Genomic DNA, 17,329 nt, shown 5'->3' with positions numbered 1-17,329 from the left:
TCATCCCTCTTCTTGTGCCTTTCCCTATCCACCCACCATAAGCCTCTAGACAGCATTTTGAGATAGGAATTTCTTCAGAATATTCGAGAGGTCCAGCAAACAGGCTTCTAGGGTTGAATTACCTCCACAGCCTCTGGAGAAAGGGCATTAAAACACGCAAAATGTCAATTATTCACGGATAAGATTTATAATTGAGAAAGGGGGGGGCAATATTAGGGGGTTCCAATAGCCCAAAACTTTCAAGGATCGTTCTCTGGGCCTAGAAGATTACGCATTTTTTTTGGGGGGGGGGGGAGGGTGTTAGGTCATGGGTAAACAAATATTTGTCGACGAACAGCTTGATGCTTACAGCCGTAAGTCCTAGGGCCCAGAAGAACCTAATATACAATAAATTGTTTGGGGCAAGGGCCTTCACAAATGGGGCATAGAAAATTACCTGTCAAAAGAGAATTTTGAGTTTGGGGGGGGGGCGGCGTGGGCCTCCAAAATTAATCCACAAAAAGGCCTTTTTTTCAATCGGCTTGAAAGTTGTTTCCTTAAGTCTTTGGGCCATGGGACCCCATTGCACAAACAAAATTAAGGAAGGTTTGGTTCTCCTAAAAATAGGGCCAAAATACAGTTTTATTTTGATTGGGTATTAGGGGGCCCATTAGTGGGCTAAAAACCATTTTGCACGTAATCAATTGGAAATTTTCAACGACAAGTCCCCGTGCCAAGAGGAATTTAATATTAAAAAAAATCATTTGGGGTATGTTACCCCAAATAAGGTCAGAAAAGGACAAACTTTTTTTCTCATCTGCTCGAAACTTAAATCCATGAGACGTTTGGCCAAGAGAACCCCAATGCACAAAAAAAAATCGAAAAAGAAAAAAGAGGACAGCTGAAATTTACAGCCCTAAGACCCTGAGCTAAGGGGCACGAGACCCTGACACTGGGCAGACAAAGCTTAATTCAGTTGCCATGAAACTTATGTATGAAATTACTTGGGCAACGAGGACCGCAATTTGTAAAGATTTGCAAAAATATAGAGGCTCACTAGGAAATTGGGTACAGAACAGAGATAGTAAACTCTTTTTTATAAACAGATCAAACAGTTCGTGGTAACGAACTGCAAGTAAGACGCGATCCGGCTCAATAGCAACCGAAACTCTAGAAAACGGAATTTTGATACCAACAGATATATCAAAAGAATCAGATTTTTATGCTGATTTCAAATATATGTTTCATTAAGTTTAAAGTTACCCATCAAAGGTTACGATCCTGAAACAACTTTAGAAAAAAGGGGAACCCCCCCTAAAAATCATAGAATCTTAATGAAAATCTCACCATCAGATTCAACGTACAAGAGAACCCTAATGTAGAGGTTTCAAGCTCCTATCTGCAAAAATTTGGAATTTTGAATTTTTTGCCAGAAGAAAAATCACGGATGCGTATTTATTTAATTTTTTTCCAGGGTGATTATAATTTGCGTATTTATGATGCGTGTTTATTTATTGCTGTTGTTTTTTTTGTTTTTTTTTTCAGGGCGATCGTCTCGACCCAGTGGGCCTAGAACTTCGAGAGAGTGAATGAAACTAAATTCTAACGGAAATGAAAAGTTATAGTGCCCTTTTTAAGTTACCAAAGAAATTGGAGGGCAACTAGGTCCCCTCCCATGCCATCTTTTCCCCAAAATCGTCCGATCAAAATTTTGAGTTAGCTACTTTGTTCAGCATAGTTGAAAAGCCCAATTACTATGTCTTTGGAGATAGCATGATCCCCAGAGCCCTTGGGGAAAGGTTTTTAAGTTATTTGCCCATTGTTTACGTATAGTATTTGTTATTGGGATGTATGCATACATTTTTCGGGTAGGGAGGGGAGGACGAATTTTCGGCTGGGGAATTTTGCACGGGGAGAATGTTTTATGGGGACGGAAGTTCCCAGGGGGTGAACTTTTCGGGGGAAATTTTATACTGGGGTGTTATGCTCCTGTTTCTCCACACCCTGTTCTCTACAATCTGGCAAACCGAGATAATTCCCGAAGATTGGCGGAAGGGTGTCATTATCCCTTTGTGGAAGAGGAAAGGCTCTAGAAGTAACTGCTCGAACTACCGTGGAATAAACCTACTGTCTGTCCCGAGAAAACTTTTCTCAATGGTACTGATAGATCGATGTCGAAATATCATTCATAAAATCCAGTGACCGGAGCAAGCTGGTTTCATCTCGGACCGTTCAATCATCGAGCAAATTTTTACGATTCGACAAATCATAGAAAAAGCCACGGAGTTCCAACACAAAGCTTTTATTACCTTCGTCGACTTCCGTGCTGCTTTCGACTCAGTGGACCGAGAAGCTCTTTGGCGGGTTCTAAAATCGACAGGCCTCCCTGAGATATACTGCAGACTATTCAAAGCTCTACACCATGGGACGGAGAGCTGTGTTCAAGTGAACGGCCGGCGCAGCCCGTTTTTCCAAATCACGACAGGAGTGCGCCAAGGATGTGCAGTGGCCCCAGAGCTCTTTAATGTCATCATAGACTACGTTATGACAAGGACTACCTCACGTCTCAGCTTTGGACTAAAGTTTGGAGATCGTGTCATTACAGATGCTGATTTTTCCGATGACTTGGCCATTCTGGCGGACTCCATGGAGCAGTTGCTGGAAGCGATTCGAATCCTACGAGAAGAGGCTGCAAAAGTAGGACTGCAGATAAACTGGACTAAAACGAAAATTATGGCCATAGACCCATTCTGCCCTGCTGCCAATCCTTCAGTTAGCCTGGATAGCACCACTAGTATCGAAGTTGTCCAAAGGTTCACCTACCTGGGCTCTATAATTTCTTCAGATGGCTCGCTTCTTTCTTAACTACAAGCAAGAATATCCAAAGCGTCTTCTGCAATGGGCAGACTGAACCGTCACCTCTGGCGAAAACCAAACGTCAGTCGTACAACGAAGTTGCGGATTTTAAACGCCCTTGTCGGCTCTGTGATGCTATATGGAGCTGAAACGTGGCAAGCTTCAGCCACAACCCTCAAGGCAATTGAAGTCTTTCAGTCGAAGAGCCTGAGGAGGATCGAAGGTCTACGATGGCTCGACTTCGTCAGCAATGAGAAGCTGCTGCAGCTCACCAAGCAGTCTCGATTTTCGACCCAAGCAGCCGAGCGAAAATTACGATGGTTCGGACACCTACTTCGAATGCCTCCACAAATACCTGCGAAAACGATCCACGACTTCGACCCTGTCAAAGCCGGTTGGAAGCGACCTCGCGGCCGATCGAAAAAACGATGGTCTGACAGCCTGTCCGAGTTCCTGACGATGGCAAATATCAGGTTGAGCGATGTGCAAACGCTTGTCATGGACCGAAGTGGATGGAGGAGGCAGACGTCACTCTCTACGCCGAGCAGCGCCCGGCAGGAGACATAAGTCAAGTAAGTCAAGTCAAAGTAATTTGCCAGAATTCCTATGTGAAATTTCTTTGAGTCTTATTTTCTCTTTGCCAACTCAATTTTACGCGTGGAGATGTTAAGGGTAATTGCCCGGGGTAAATTTTCACCAGGATCGACTTGTCCAGAGCATACTTCCGTGGGAGGGGGATTGTTCCGTGGAGGTGGAGCCAGATATTCTGGCATTACTTAAAAAACGACCAGAAAAAAAACACAAGCTTTTTCAACTGAAAGTGAGGAGCAACATTAAAACTTAAAACTAACAGAAATTATTACCTATATGAAGGGGTTTACCCCCTCCTCAACACATCGGTTTTTATGCTAGATCCAGAGTGTTGTCCAAGTACTTTAATAATGGCACTTAATGAACAGATTTTGTTCAACTAGAATAATAAGTAACTTGTTTTGTAATATCAGAATACTGCTGCGTGTAGAGGGTAATGTTGAGGAGGAGGCAACCCCCCTATATATTTAATATTTTCTGTTCATTTAAGTTTTAATGTTGCTCCTTACTTTTAGTTGAAAAACTTGTTTTTTTTATTTAATTGAAAATTAAAACTGTATGTCCAAGGCCAAATAAACTACGAAAAAAAAATCATGATGAACGCATGACCCTAGTATACAACCTAGGACCCTACTGTACAAGACAAATTTTAATTTGAGGACGCGGTCTCCAAATTGAAAACGGGCTACGAAAAAGTGTCAGAATTCTTCTTTCCAACTGATTTAAAATTTTCAAGAATTATATGCCTGGAATAAGGGGACTGAACATTTTCGTTCAGTAGGAAGGGTGTTAAAGGACAATGAAACTAGTTATCCCTGATCAGTTTCGAACTTCAGCCGAGTTCTTTGAGCCAAGGGGAACCTAATGTATAGATAAATGTGCTGGGTAACATTTCAGTGACCCAACCGTAAAAATAAATGTTCTCGGCCACATCTCATCCGTAAGGTCAGACTTCAATCCTACAATTGGGGTTATATTGATTCCAAAAGATTTAAGGCGCCACTCATTTAGATCCTTAAATAGAATGTTTAAAGAGTTTTAGATTTTCTTTAATTTGTCTTTATTTTGTCTGGGGTTGATTGAAGTCTATTTATTTTTTCGTTGTTTATTTATTTATTATTTATCTTTTCGTTGTTGAGTGATCTCAGTATCATTTTTTTTCTCTGAGTTAGTGTTTAAATGACTCATGTATCTTCCCCCTCCTTTAAACGCCAAGGAGCTTTTGTGGAGATTAGTTCCATGTATCTGTTGTATGTTTAGCTCATTATGAATAAATTTTAGCTTATTCAATTAAGACCCAAAAAGGGCCGACATTTTTTCGAACGCTCTTTAAAAATATAGGTAAGTTTTTCCGGATTTGGTCTTTAAGTTATTAGGATGCACCGTTTCGTGATGTCAAAAAACGGCAATATTTTAGTTTATGGAATATAGGTAATATTTTTCTGTGTCTGTCCTATAGTTTATCAATCGAAATAGTAGAGAAGGTCAATTATGATTTGTTCTTGAAATATGACTTAGATTAGGTTTGCTTATATGAATGCTATAAAATTTTCCATCGGTCAAATAACACAGGTACCAGCTGCAAAAATTGGAATTTACTAATGATGCAAATTGGAACTTATTCCCGACTAATTCTTAATCTTAAACACAAAAATAAAGAAATACAGTAAGCACTTGAGGCAGAATTTTATTTAAAGAGAGCAAAAATAATTCGTAAGGACAGAAATTTGAAAATAACTTTGCCCATATAGATTTATTGCGCCCAAAAATCAGCCTTAAATTTACTTTTCTCTGATAGGTTTGAAACTTAAAGGGAAGTGGACAGGGACAAAGGGGCCTTAGTACAAGGGCGGATCCAGGATTTTTTTAGAGGGGGGGGGGCTGATCCAATAAACTTGCGTTAGGAGCAATTTTAATTGTCGCAAACTTGCGTTAATTAAGTAAATTACACTACTTTAGACTACATTAGGCGGGGCGTCCCCTCACTCCCCCCTCTGGATCCGCCACTGACTTAGTAAAGACTAAAACTACTGTAAACAATTTATTATATTGACGCTAGATGTCAAAATAGGCCAAAATTTGTCAGGTCTTCCATCGGCTTGCAGCTTACAGGAGAAGACAAACCGAAAAGAACAAAAACATTTTGAAAAAAAAGGTTGTATCAATTCTTGACGACCCAAAACAGGCCAAAACCTGTCTTTACCCGGTCGGTGTGAAACTCCAAGAATGAGTAGACTGGATCAAGGGGCTTTTAATAGGGATAACTAATTAAAAAAAAATTCGATTTCTTTTTTGTCAGATTAACACGGAGAAATCAAAATTGTTGAGTTCCAGTAATACAACATCATTTTGTTTTAAACAACCAATCTAGTTTGTTAGTCTGATATGCAGTAAATTTTTCTCATACAATCTTTGTTTTAAGTGTGTTCCTTTCAACTATACAGAAAATCAATTTTTGAACCACCTATTGGTCCGTCAATTCCAAATGTTACTTTAACAAACCAAACCCATGCTTCAAAATGACCAATGTTCATTTCAAAAGCCTCATTTGAGTACCAATTTTCTATTTATTTGCATAAAGTAGAATTAAAAGAAAAACATTTGATAAAAAATGAACTTTTAAAGGAGTAAAATTAAAGTGAAAGTTACAAATGTAATTCTCAAAGAAATATTTTTTTTGGATCTCTAATAATCTGGATTATGATCATAACTTCAATTTTGTTGCTGATGTTTTGAAAAAGAAAAATCAAACTGTTCACAATGCATAAGGTTTTCAGTAAAAGCGCAAATAACGCTTTGATCCTTAGAGGTTTTAAGACCGAGATAGGCTTACTCTGATTTGTGGTAATTTCTGTTCATTTTAAGTTTAACTTGATTATTCATTTCAGTTTCTAGAAAATTGAGATGAGTTTTCATTGAGTCTTGTTTGTTGTTCTTTTCTTGTTATTTTTAATAGTAGTCATTTTTCACAGTCGGCTGAAAACAAATTATTTTATTTTATTAAATTTTTAGTCGTTTTAGGATTTAGCTATTTATCCATAGCAGTATCTGTTATCTTTGTTTGATATGATTATTCATTAAAATTTCAATACGTTCTGATTTTTATTTATTACTTCACAGTCAATTCTATTCGTTTTAAGTTTGAATTATTATATAAATTTATTTCTCCTTGTTTTATGTTTTTCTTCGAGAACTTCCATTTAGAACATGTTGTCTTAAATAAGTTATTTAAAAGTCTTAAGTGATGACTCGGATGTTTTCATCTTTCCTTAACATTCTTAAAATTGATAAGATAATAACTTTTTTCAGTGAAAAAAAAAAAATAAATAATTGTCTTCCAAAAATGATGATAAAAATTGTCTATATCATCAAATATTTAGCACAAATAATTGCAGCATTGCCACCCTTCAAAACCCCAAGAGCCGTGGCAACTCAAAACCCAGTTAATAGATTAAAGTGAAACTTTAATCCAATTGCTTTTCTATACATTTTAAAGGAATGGATTTAAAAACAAGAAATCATTGATGAATTTTATTTTTAGAAAAATAGTGATATGAAAAAAGGGTTTCTGGAAGTTTGAGCAATCTTTATTTTTTAATGTTATAAGGAAAACAGAAAAAAAGTGCAAAAAATATATGTTCTGTTCAATAAAGCACAAATGACACTCTAGCCTTTTGAGGGTTTAGACAGCAAGCGGCATCGAGATAGTACTGTTAGTGATATTACTACTGTTCGTTTCTATTCCTTTTCATTCAAAATTAACTTTTTATTGAATACTTTAGTTTTGTTTATTTAATTTCTATTCCTGTTTTTAATCGACATATTTTTAAGCATCAACGGTATCAATGTTGGTTAATACTGTTTTATTAATAATATTAATTAAATTTATTTATTTTATAATATAATATTAATAATAGCAGTCGACTGAAGTCAATTATACATGTGTGATAGTACTCGTCCTTTTGAGAGAAGTCATGGCAGGAGCAAATTTGGAGGGGAATATCTGAAGTTCCCCGCTTCGAATCTCACTTGAGAATCTTTGATACGGCTCCGATTCCAAGAAGCTCTAACACCAGACTCAGATTTCTTATAGAAAATCTGAGAAATCCTTAATTACCAGATTTCGTGAAAAATAAACAGCATTTGTAAGGCATGCACTTAATAAGTTTTGATTTTTTTTTTTACTTATAGATTGTAATGTTAACCTCAAGCTTAAAAGGCCAGGAACCCTTAAATACTAACTTTAGTGGAAATGCAACAACACCCGTGAAATATTTACCTAGTATGTTTTGACATAAAAAAAGTCATATTTTGATCTTAATTGTTTCTTATAACTAAACATTCAATTATTCAAGACTATCTCTGCATATCCACTGAATGATCATGACTCAAAAGGGGTACAAGAAGTCTAAACTTGCAAAATTGTGTTAGGATATCTGAAGGAGCATGGACTCAAAGACCATACTTTTGGAGTAGTAATCGCGAAAACTGAAAATCATTGAAATACTCTGATTTCAACAGGGTTGTGTCTACTGTATACTGTAGCGTCTTCTTTTTCCAAATATGATATACTTTCACACTACGCGTGCTTGCTCTGAGCAAATACGTCACAGCCTTAGTTTAGTTGCTAGTGATTGGAAAAAAAAAAAAAAAAAAAAAAAAAAAAACAGGGTTTCTCATAGGCTTCTCGTGATGTGTACATCGGAATCGTGCATGCGCGAAGGCGAAGTATGGATCTTGTGTGGTTTTAAATGTGTTTCACTTTATTTTTTAACGGAGAGTATACTACTACTACTAACAGCTCACCGCAGCACCAAGCCGCCTGAGGCCAACACAGCTACGCACGCTCCTTCTTCACCCCAATCTATTCCGGAGAGTATAGCATTTGTCGATACTGTTTATATTCTCTCTACTGTGGTTGTGTGATGTCAATTCTTCAATGAGATGTATCTATGAACCTCATGTTTTATGGAAGTTGTTTGCATAATGTGCGGTCCCCCCAGAGACTTTACAAACCATTTCACACTCTGAGGCACATTTCTTGGACCTTTCGAACATTCTACACAGAATAACCATCTTGAAACGTTGATCATATTGCATTGGAACAGAGGGTACTAGGGGCACATGGGTCATAAATTACCCTATGATCGACTTCGACACTTAAAAAGTCCTAGAACTGTTAATCGGTGATCACATCTGCATTTACCCAGCTTTCTACGTGGTGACCTTTTGAAAATAATACAGGTCAGACAAATGGCTTTGGATTCAACGCTATTACCTTGGATACGATTAAAGTAGCATTGGCTGTGTGGGAAAATAGTCTTCTCTTACTTTTCAATTGTATGTTGACATTTTGCATTACAGTTTGTATTCACAATTCAGAAAGAAATTGGAACTTGAATTGAAATCTTGTCGAAAGCAAACAAATAAAAAATTACACTTTTAGAAACTCAAAATTTACAATTCTCTAAGGTACACATGTTTGCTTTATACTTATTACTGGCAAAGGTAAAACTGGAGGGGGGGGATGAGCAACAAGAGGTAATGCTCAAACGCGATCAAACGTGAACAAGTTTCTGTGAACTTTAAACTAATTTCTAACCCTTTTCAAGCGGCCAAATTAACTTGAACTGTTCTCAAGTCTGGAGCGAATACACTTTTTCCACCAGGTTCCAGAAAAACTGTGCAGAAGGCCTACCTGATATAGAAGCCCTTTCAGGGGCAAAACAATTAAATCTTTGAGGGACATACAACTTTGGTCACAACAGTATTACATGATATTTTATATTCTTTCCCAATTTGTCAGGGAGGTTTATCCACCTCAATCCCCAAATATTAATATTTTTTTTAGGATAATTCTTCTTTCATTCACATTGAAATCAATACATACCCTTGACTTAAAAAAAAGATGTGACACGTTCACAGTTCGTGAAATATATATCTCGCTTTTCCACTTTTATTAGAAATTCCTTTCCATTTTTTCCTTAGAAACTGCAAATATATTACACGTGCTATTTGCACTTTAGCATTCTTATCTCGTTATAAAAAAGCGAATAACATCATAATTACTGAGAAATTTTAACTGCTCTAGATACAATTTTAGAACCTTTATTGTCACAAAACAAACTACAATAATGTACAGGGCCGTAGTTTCTTTCATATAGTTGATAAAGAAAATCCTCAAATTTTTTGTCATATGTGTGTATATTGTGTAACATTTCCCAAAATAACATGCTAGCTATCAAAACAAGCGCAGAAACTTAATGAATAAATGATTTTCATGAATAATTTCTCAATATTTTATCTGTTATTTTAAATAGGTGTCAATAACCGCTTTAGTTGACAAATTTTCTACGAACCAATTATTTGACCACATAGTTACAAAGTTTATTCATACACTGTGGCAATCTAGAAGCTTACTAACTTCAATCACAAATATTTTTTAGTGGTTAGTAGCTTATTTACTAAAACAAGAGTAACAATTTACTGGCAGCTTTTTACTAACTAGAGATACCAGCTTTAACTAGACTTTCAACTTTTTAACTTCCGCCACTTCAGGACCGTTTTATCACCAGGACCGCCACTTCATTCCGCCACTTCAGGACCGTTTTATCAGGGTGGCGAAAAAGGTCAACCAGTATAGAGATAATTTTGAAAATGGGACAAATCTGTACTGCTATGTTGGAGCATTAATGCTAACAAAATGATGCTAGAACCACTAGTATTAGAAACTGAACCCAAAGCCTCAAGTCGAACCACCAGTATCATGAAATTCTGATTGTTGAGGTAAGTAAACACAATCTTTTTTTTAACTTTTCTCTGCCAGTTCTTTATTTTTTTCCACGGTGCCATGCTTTCAGATAATTAAAAGCGTGGTTTTTATAGATACGTAAATTTTATTTATAGGTATAGCCATTTATGACTTGGAACACTTTTAATAAGCAGGCATAGGCATATGTAAGCAGAAGATGAAATGTCAAGAAAGAATTGCTTGGTTGAAAAGGCAGAACCACTCCAGAGGAATGAAAGATCTTAAGCCGAACTGGCCAGCCATGACAAAAACCAACAAAGATAAAAATATAAAAAAAAAAAAACAAACGAGACTGTGGCCAGTAGCTACAAAATGAAAAAATAGAAACAAAAAAACGTGGATATTTAGCCAGTATAAAAACGAGGCGTATTCAGCACAAGAGAAACAAAATAAAAACAAGATAAAAAAAAAAAAAAAAATATAAAACTAAAAACCAATGAAACCACCACAAAAAAAAAACAAAAAAAAAACAAAAATGTAAAATTGGCGCAAACTGATCCACGTAGGGAAAAGATGCTAATATAGAGTTACTTCAGCGAGGACACCAGAGTAACTCACTGAAGTAACTCTATATTAGCATCTTTTCCCTACGTGGATCAGCTTGTGCCGATTTTACATTTTTGTTTGTTTTTTTTTGTGGTGGTTTTATTGGTTTTTAGTTTTATCTTGTTTTTTTTTTTTATCTTGTTCTTCTTGTTTTTCTTTCGTGCTGTAGACGCCTTTTGTGTAAAAAGGCAAAATATCCACGTTGTTTTGTTTTGTTGTTTTATTTTCTCTCCCCAGGCCACAGTTTCGTGTGTTTTTTTTTTTTTTAGATTTTTCTCTTTGTTGGTTTTTCACTCCAGAGGAGCTATCGATGTCTGTGAAGGTAATCTAAACCAAAATCCTAGCATAAAATTACACAGAGAGGGATAGCAAGGTAGACAATCCCTGGTTAAATTTGCTTATAGAATAAAAATTAAGTAAAAAAGGAGAAAAAAAATAATATATACCAATAAATTCCCCATTCCTGATTTTGTGGGTTTTTATACTTATTTACTGTGCTCATTTTGTTATTATTATTTTTTGTGGTGGTTTATCAGTAACGGTTCAGTTCAACAATCAATAGTTTTCAAAGTGGACAAATCAGCATTGTTCTTTATTTAGTTTAGGGTTATATCTGCCTCATTTACCCCGTGATAAAATAGTGAATTAATGCTCTACTTGACAATGGGGGGCCAGGATTCAGTTCCAGCTCATGAGGTTGGGTGACAGGCTTACTAACTGTTCCTGGAAAACAGACCCAGAAATTGAACTGTCGATTCGACGCCTGATGCACCATCAATGGATCTGGAGCATCTTTATTCTTTCTTATATCTACCCCGATCTGGGGGGGGGGGCGGGGATGGAACTATAATGGAAATGATTATTATATTTGAAAAGGGCATTGAATTGGGAATCAATTCTTATGTTTAATTTTTCTATATGATTTCTGTCCTACGTCATAGATTAATCCAGCCTAATTTATCCCTTCTTCAGAATTAAACATTATAGTATTAAATTTCTACGCCCTAGAAGCAGAAATTTATCTAGTGAGAGAGGGAATACATTTTAGGAACAACCGTACACAACAGGTGAATTACATTATAGTTGTAGGAGCTGCTCTCAGCCCTTACAGCTATCTACAAGAGTGATGCCATCTATAAAAGTGGGTATTATTTCTTTTGGCAATTGTGTCCTCTCCTGTGTAGTTGAATGCGTCTTGTCATCAATGACCACTTCTAGGAAGTCGTAGAATAGATTATAAAAATGAAAAGAACCAAGAAATTGCCAGGAGGAATTGAATCTATACAATGAATCTAAATGAATGAATCATGAATCTATACATTATGTTACAAATATATTTTCTTACTTAGTCTTAATAGCATGAAAAATACTAGCAGTGTTCGCTATACAACCTTTCGATAATAGGGTTCTCATATTTGCAGGTGAAATCTGTTTTTTTTTTTTTTTCATATATCTTTCTTGGATTTATTCCTTCATTAAAGAACACAAAAACTGGCCATGTTTAATTGTTGGTCAACGTTAGGGTCTGTCAACACTTGGTTAGTCTCGATAGACCGATGAAAGACGAATGGTGACAAACTGTTAACGGAATTGCGACCAGTGTTGCCATCCTGGCCTGGAAGAACTTACTAAATCCGAGAGGAAACATTTACTAAATCGCATCTGTTTTTACTAAATGCTCAAAAAATTGTTGGTACTTGGTGGTGCGCACCACCAAGTATCGATTTTTACTATAGGAGGGTAATCAATAGGATTTTTACAATCTTTTTTCCTTTTTTCTTCTTTTTTTTATTTTTTCTTATTTTCTTTCGTTTTCATAGTATGATTGAAAATTTCGGATACCTATAAGTTCAAAAATCCTTTTTTTTGGACTGTTTGGATGTACTACTGGATAGGCGTCATATTCCAGGTGCGGTGTATCCAAGACGTCAAACAATAGTCTGGAATCTTGGATTCTGGAAATTCTCTTGGTGAAGCCAGGCTTTAGATTTGTCAATGGTCTTCAGGTCATGAAATTCAGGTAAATTGAATAAGTCTGAGAGTCTGGAAAATTTTTCTGGAAATAAATTAAGCCGGCATACCAGTCCTAATTTTAAATAGTTTTCCTTTCAAAGCGAGTATCAAGAAGAAGCCGAGAGAAAAGTAGTGATTTTTAAGCACTAGGGGTGACGCGAAATCGCAAAAATGAGATCAATAGTAGCCATAATATCTAGAGCAATCGAAATCAGATTTTGTAATGAATGGACTTTTTCCCTGAATTCATGGAAAATAACAAAAGTTTTGTTTACTATAAATTATGACTTTTTACTAGATTTCGGGAAATTTACTAGATCCTCTAAATTTACTAGATTTTATTTTTACTAGATCTAGTAAAATCCTACTGACGGTGGCAACCCTGGTTGCAACGACTTCTTGATCAAACGAGTCACTGTCTAGTAGCAAACTGTCAGCAGCAGTTATTTCTATTTGAAAACTAAAACTAAAAATAACTTATACGGACAGGGAATTAATAAATACGCAGTAAAGGTTCAACGACAACCGTCTCTTTAGGATCAGGGTTGCATTGATGATTGCATTGACAATAAACTCTAATAAAATTATTGGATAAAAAGCCATATTTTTAGGTCCTATATCAAAAAGCTTCCTTCTCTAGAGTGATTAAATTAAAAAAAAAATTTTTCAACTGAAAGCAAGGAGCAACATTAAAACTTAAAGCGAACAGAAATTGTTCAATATATGAAAGGGACTATCCCCTTATAAACGCCGCGCTCTTTATACTAAAGTTTTTTATTACTTTAAAAAAGTAGAGTTGTGACAAAGAGGCAATCTTTAGCGTAAAGAGGGGGGCCTTGATGAGGGGACAGCCCCTTTCATATATGGAATAATTTCTGTTCGATTTAAGTTTTAATGTTGCTCCTTACTTTTAGTTGAAAAATGTGTTTTTTTTTAATTTACTTTCTGATCGTTTTTTTAAATAATGCCAGGAAATCTGGCTACTCCTCAACAGAAAATCCCTCCTCCCCAAGAATTTAATCTCTAGACAGTTCAGTCTTGGTGAAAATTTACCCTGGACAATTACCCTTAACATCTCCATGCGTAAAATTGAGCAGGCAATGAGAAAGCAAGACATAAGAAGAATTTCGTCTAGGAATTCTTGCAAATTTCCCCCCTGGAAACTTCCCTCACTAGGAAAAATTATCCCAGTGGAAAATATCACCAGTATAAAATTCGCCCCCCCCCCAAAAAAAAAATATATGCATACTTCCCAATAACAAATACTACACCTAAACAATACAGGCAAATTTTGTAACTTAAATACCTTTCCCCAGGGGCTGTGGGGGGTCCTCATATCTCCAAAGGCATATTCATTTGGCCCTTTGACTATGCCGAACAAAAAGGGTATCTTAAAATTTTGACATGACGATTTTGAGAAAAGAAGGGGCGTGGGAGGGAGCCAGGTTACCCTCCAATTTTTTTAGTCCCTTAAAAAGGGCATTAGAACTTTCAAATTTCGTTTGAATTAGCTCTTTTACAATATTCTAGGACTACTAGGTCGATACGATCCCCTTTGGGAAAAACAAACAAAAGAATAAACAAATAAACACGCATCCGTGATCTTTCTTCTGGCAAAAAATACAAAATTCCACATTTTTTCAGATAGGCGCTTATAAGTTCTACAGTAGGGTTCTTTGATAAGCTGAACCTGATGGTGTGATTTTCATAAAGTGACATTCTTAGACTTTTATATCTTTTCTCCCTTTTTTCCAAAATCATGCAAATTTTCTCAGGCTAGCAACTTTCATGGGTAAGACTAAACTTAATGAAACTTATATATTTATAATGAGCATAAAACTTCGATTCTTTTGATATATATACTGGTATAAAAATTCTGTTTTTTAGAGTTTCGGTTACTATTGAGCCGGGTCGCTCCTTACTTACAGTTTTTTACCACGAACTGTTTGATAATACGACTAAGAGACAAGAGAATGAAAGATTAAGCCAGGTAAGTGACATGAGGAAAATCGAGGGGGGGGGGGTCATGGTCCTATCCCAAAGGGAAAAAAACAAAGCGTTACAAACTCTCAGAAAGTATGTGCACCAGGTGGCAGATACCAAGCGTGGCAGAAATATGCCAAGCGTGGCGGAACTGTGCCAAGCGCGGTAGAAGAGTGCCAAGCATGGTGGAACTGTGCCAAACATGGCTGACCTGTTAGAAGCGTGGTGAAACTTTGCAGCCCACATGGCATTCAAGTTTTACATCAGGTGAGAGAATTGAGCAATCCCTTGAAAAAACTATACAAAACTTTCAAGATAAAAGAAGCGCAAGTAGAAGGGCCTTATTGACTCCGAACATGACCACGTGGTTTATGGTTTTCTCAGTGAGAATGAAAAAACAGGAATTTTCTCACTTGAAAAACCATGAATTTTGTCACATTTATGGTTGTTTTCATGGATGGTTATGTGTGTTGGTCGATTTATTTGATGTTTTTCTCGGATGTCAACATCAAATTATGGATGTTTTATGGTTTTTGTCAGTGAGAATTTGAAAAACAGGAATTTTGTCACATTTTTGTATGTTTTTATGGTTTTTGTCAGTGAGAATTTGAAAAAACAGGAACTTTCTCACTGAGAAAACCATAAACCACGTGGTCCTGTCAGCATTTTTAATGCTGACGGGGCACCATATATGGGCATGGAATCCCCTGGGAAATTGATTGCAAAATCGATTGGGAATTTGGAACACCTGTGCTGTCGACCTCAATTCACCTATCGTGAATCAATAATTCCCCTTAGAAACAACAAATTAATTTCCCCTTCTTGACAGATCAATCAATCAATGACATCATCTGTCAGACTTTAAAAATTTCCGCCTAGAAACATTTCACCAGGAATAGATCCATATCATTAATGTCTTTGCCTCGGGAACAACTCTTTTGGTCGAACTCCAAAGGATATTAATAACCAAAGGCCATGGAAACAATTAGGCAAGAAACATCTTAGCGATGAATTGTTTTAGCGTGCGAGAAGGTTTCCTATTAATTTGAAATGCGTTAGCACAGAGATGCCAATAACAAAGGAACACGCTGAATTTACGTTTAGTGATTATTTGGGCGAAACCGTTTTAGACAGGTTATGGAACTATTTCGGCGAAACAGATAGAGACATTTTAAAAGAAGATTTTTGAAGAGATTTTGGAGGAGGTTTTGAGTGTGGTCGTTATAATACACAAGTTTCATTTGAACAGTGTTGTGAGGTCCTCTAACCCAACCCCAAAGGGTTCCGATCCTCCTACCCCAACCCCGAAGGAAGCCCCCGGTCCTCAAAGCCCCCCAAGCTCCCAAAGGGCCACCGGCGCCCCCAAAAGCCCACCCAGACCCCCAAAGGCCATCCCCAGGCCCCAAATGTCCCCCATGCCCCCAACTGGCCCCCGGACCCCCAAAGGCCCTCCCTGTGCCCCAAAGGTCCTCCTCCGGTCCCCAAAGGCCCAGCGAGCTCCCAAAGGGCCACCGGTGCCCCAAAGGCCATCCACCGGTCCCCCGGCGCCCCAAAGGCCCACCCAGACCCCCAAATGCCATCTCCGGACCCCAAAGCCCATCCCAGTAGTGTTTGGGTGTGGTTTACCTTGTCACAGGTACATTTTCTTGATTTTTCAAAGTTCATTCTGAATTTATTTCCTTGAAATGCAAGAGTTGGAATATTTCAGTAGCGTTCGGTTGTGGTTTACCTTGTTACAGTTACATTTTCTTGATTTTTCAAAGTTCATTCTGAATTTCTTTAGTTGAAATGCAAGAGTTGGAATATTTCAGTAGCGTTAGGTTGTGGTTTACCTTGTCACAGTTACATTTTCTTGATTTTTCAAAGTTCATTCTGAATTTCCTTTGTTGAAATGCAAGAGTTGGAATATTTCAGTAGTGTTTGGTTGTGGTTTACCTTGTCACAGTTACATTTTCTTGATTTTTCAAAGTTCATTTTCAATTTCTTTAGTTGAAATGCAAGAGTTGGAATATTTCAGTAGTGTTTGGTCGTGGTTTACCTTGTCACAGTTACATTTTCTTGATTTTTCAAAGTTCATTTTGAATTTCTTTTGTTGAAATGCAAGAGTTGGAATATTTCAGTAGCGTTCAGTTGTGGTTTACCTTGTCAAAGTTACTTTTTATTGATTTTTCAACGCTCATTTTTAATTTCCTTTGTTGAAATGCAATAGTTGGAATATTTCAGTAGTGTTTGGTTGTGGTTTACCTTGTCACAGTTACATTTTCTTGATTTTTCAAAGCTCATTTTGAATTTCCTTTGTTGAAATGCAAGAGTTGGAATATTTCAGTAGTGTTTGTTTGTGGTTTACCTTGTCACAGTTACATTTTCTTGATATTTCAAAGATCATTTTGAATTTCTTTAGTTGAAATGCAATAGTTGGAATATTTCAGTAGTGTTTGGTTGTGGTTTACCTTGTCACAGTTACATTTTCTTGATTTTTCAAACTTCATTTTGAATTTCCTTTGTTGAAATGCAAGAGTTGGACTATTTCAGTATTCATAATTTTGTATG

At 36.7% G+C, this 17,329-nt stretch overlaps 1 protein-coding gene across 1 annotated transcript in view; it reads right to left on the bottom strand.

Annotated features, from left to right (window-relative positions):
* Positions 1-17,329, bottom strand: part of Syn (synapsin) — a 186,546-nt gene that overhangs the window by 76,262 nt on the left and 92,955 nt on the right. The window contains exons 8-10 of the mRNA XM_089100068.1: positions 5,620-5,661; positions 4,258-4,287; positions 2,803-2,818 (exon numbers count right to left, since the gene is read on the bottom strand). Of these exons, the coding sequence (XP_088956194.1) occupies positions 2,803-2,818; positions 4,258-4,287; positions 5,620-5,661 (88 nt within the window). The remainder of the gene's footprint in view (positions 1-2,802; positions 2,819-4,257; positions 4,288-5,619; positions 5,662-17,329) is intronic.

Source organism: Artemia sp. Qi Xiang Cuo, chromosome 14 (genome assembly GCF_049724085.1).
Source record: "Artemia sp. Qi Xiang Cuo chromosome 14, ASM4972408v1, whole genome shotgun sequence".
NCBI lineage: Eukaryota > Metazoa > Arthropoda > Branchiopoda > Anostraca > Artemiidae > Artemia > Artemia sp. Qi Xiang Cuo.
The sequence above is the reverse complement of the archived record's forward strand: the minus strand, read 5'-3'. Positions and strand labels throughout refer to the sequence as shown.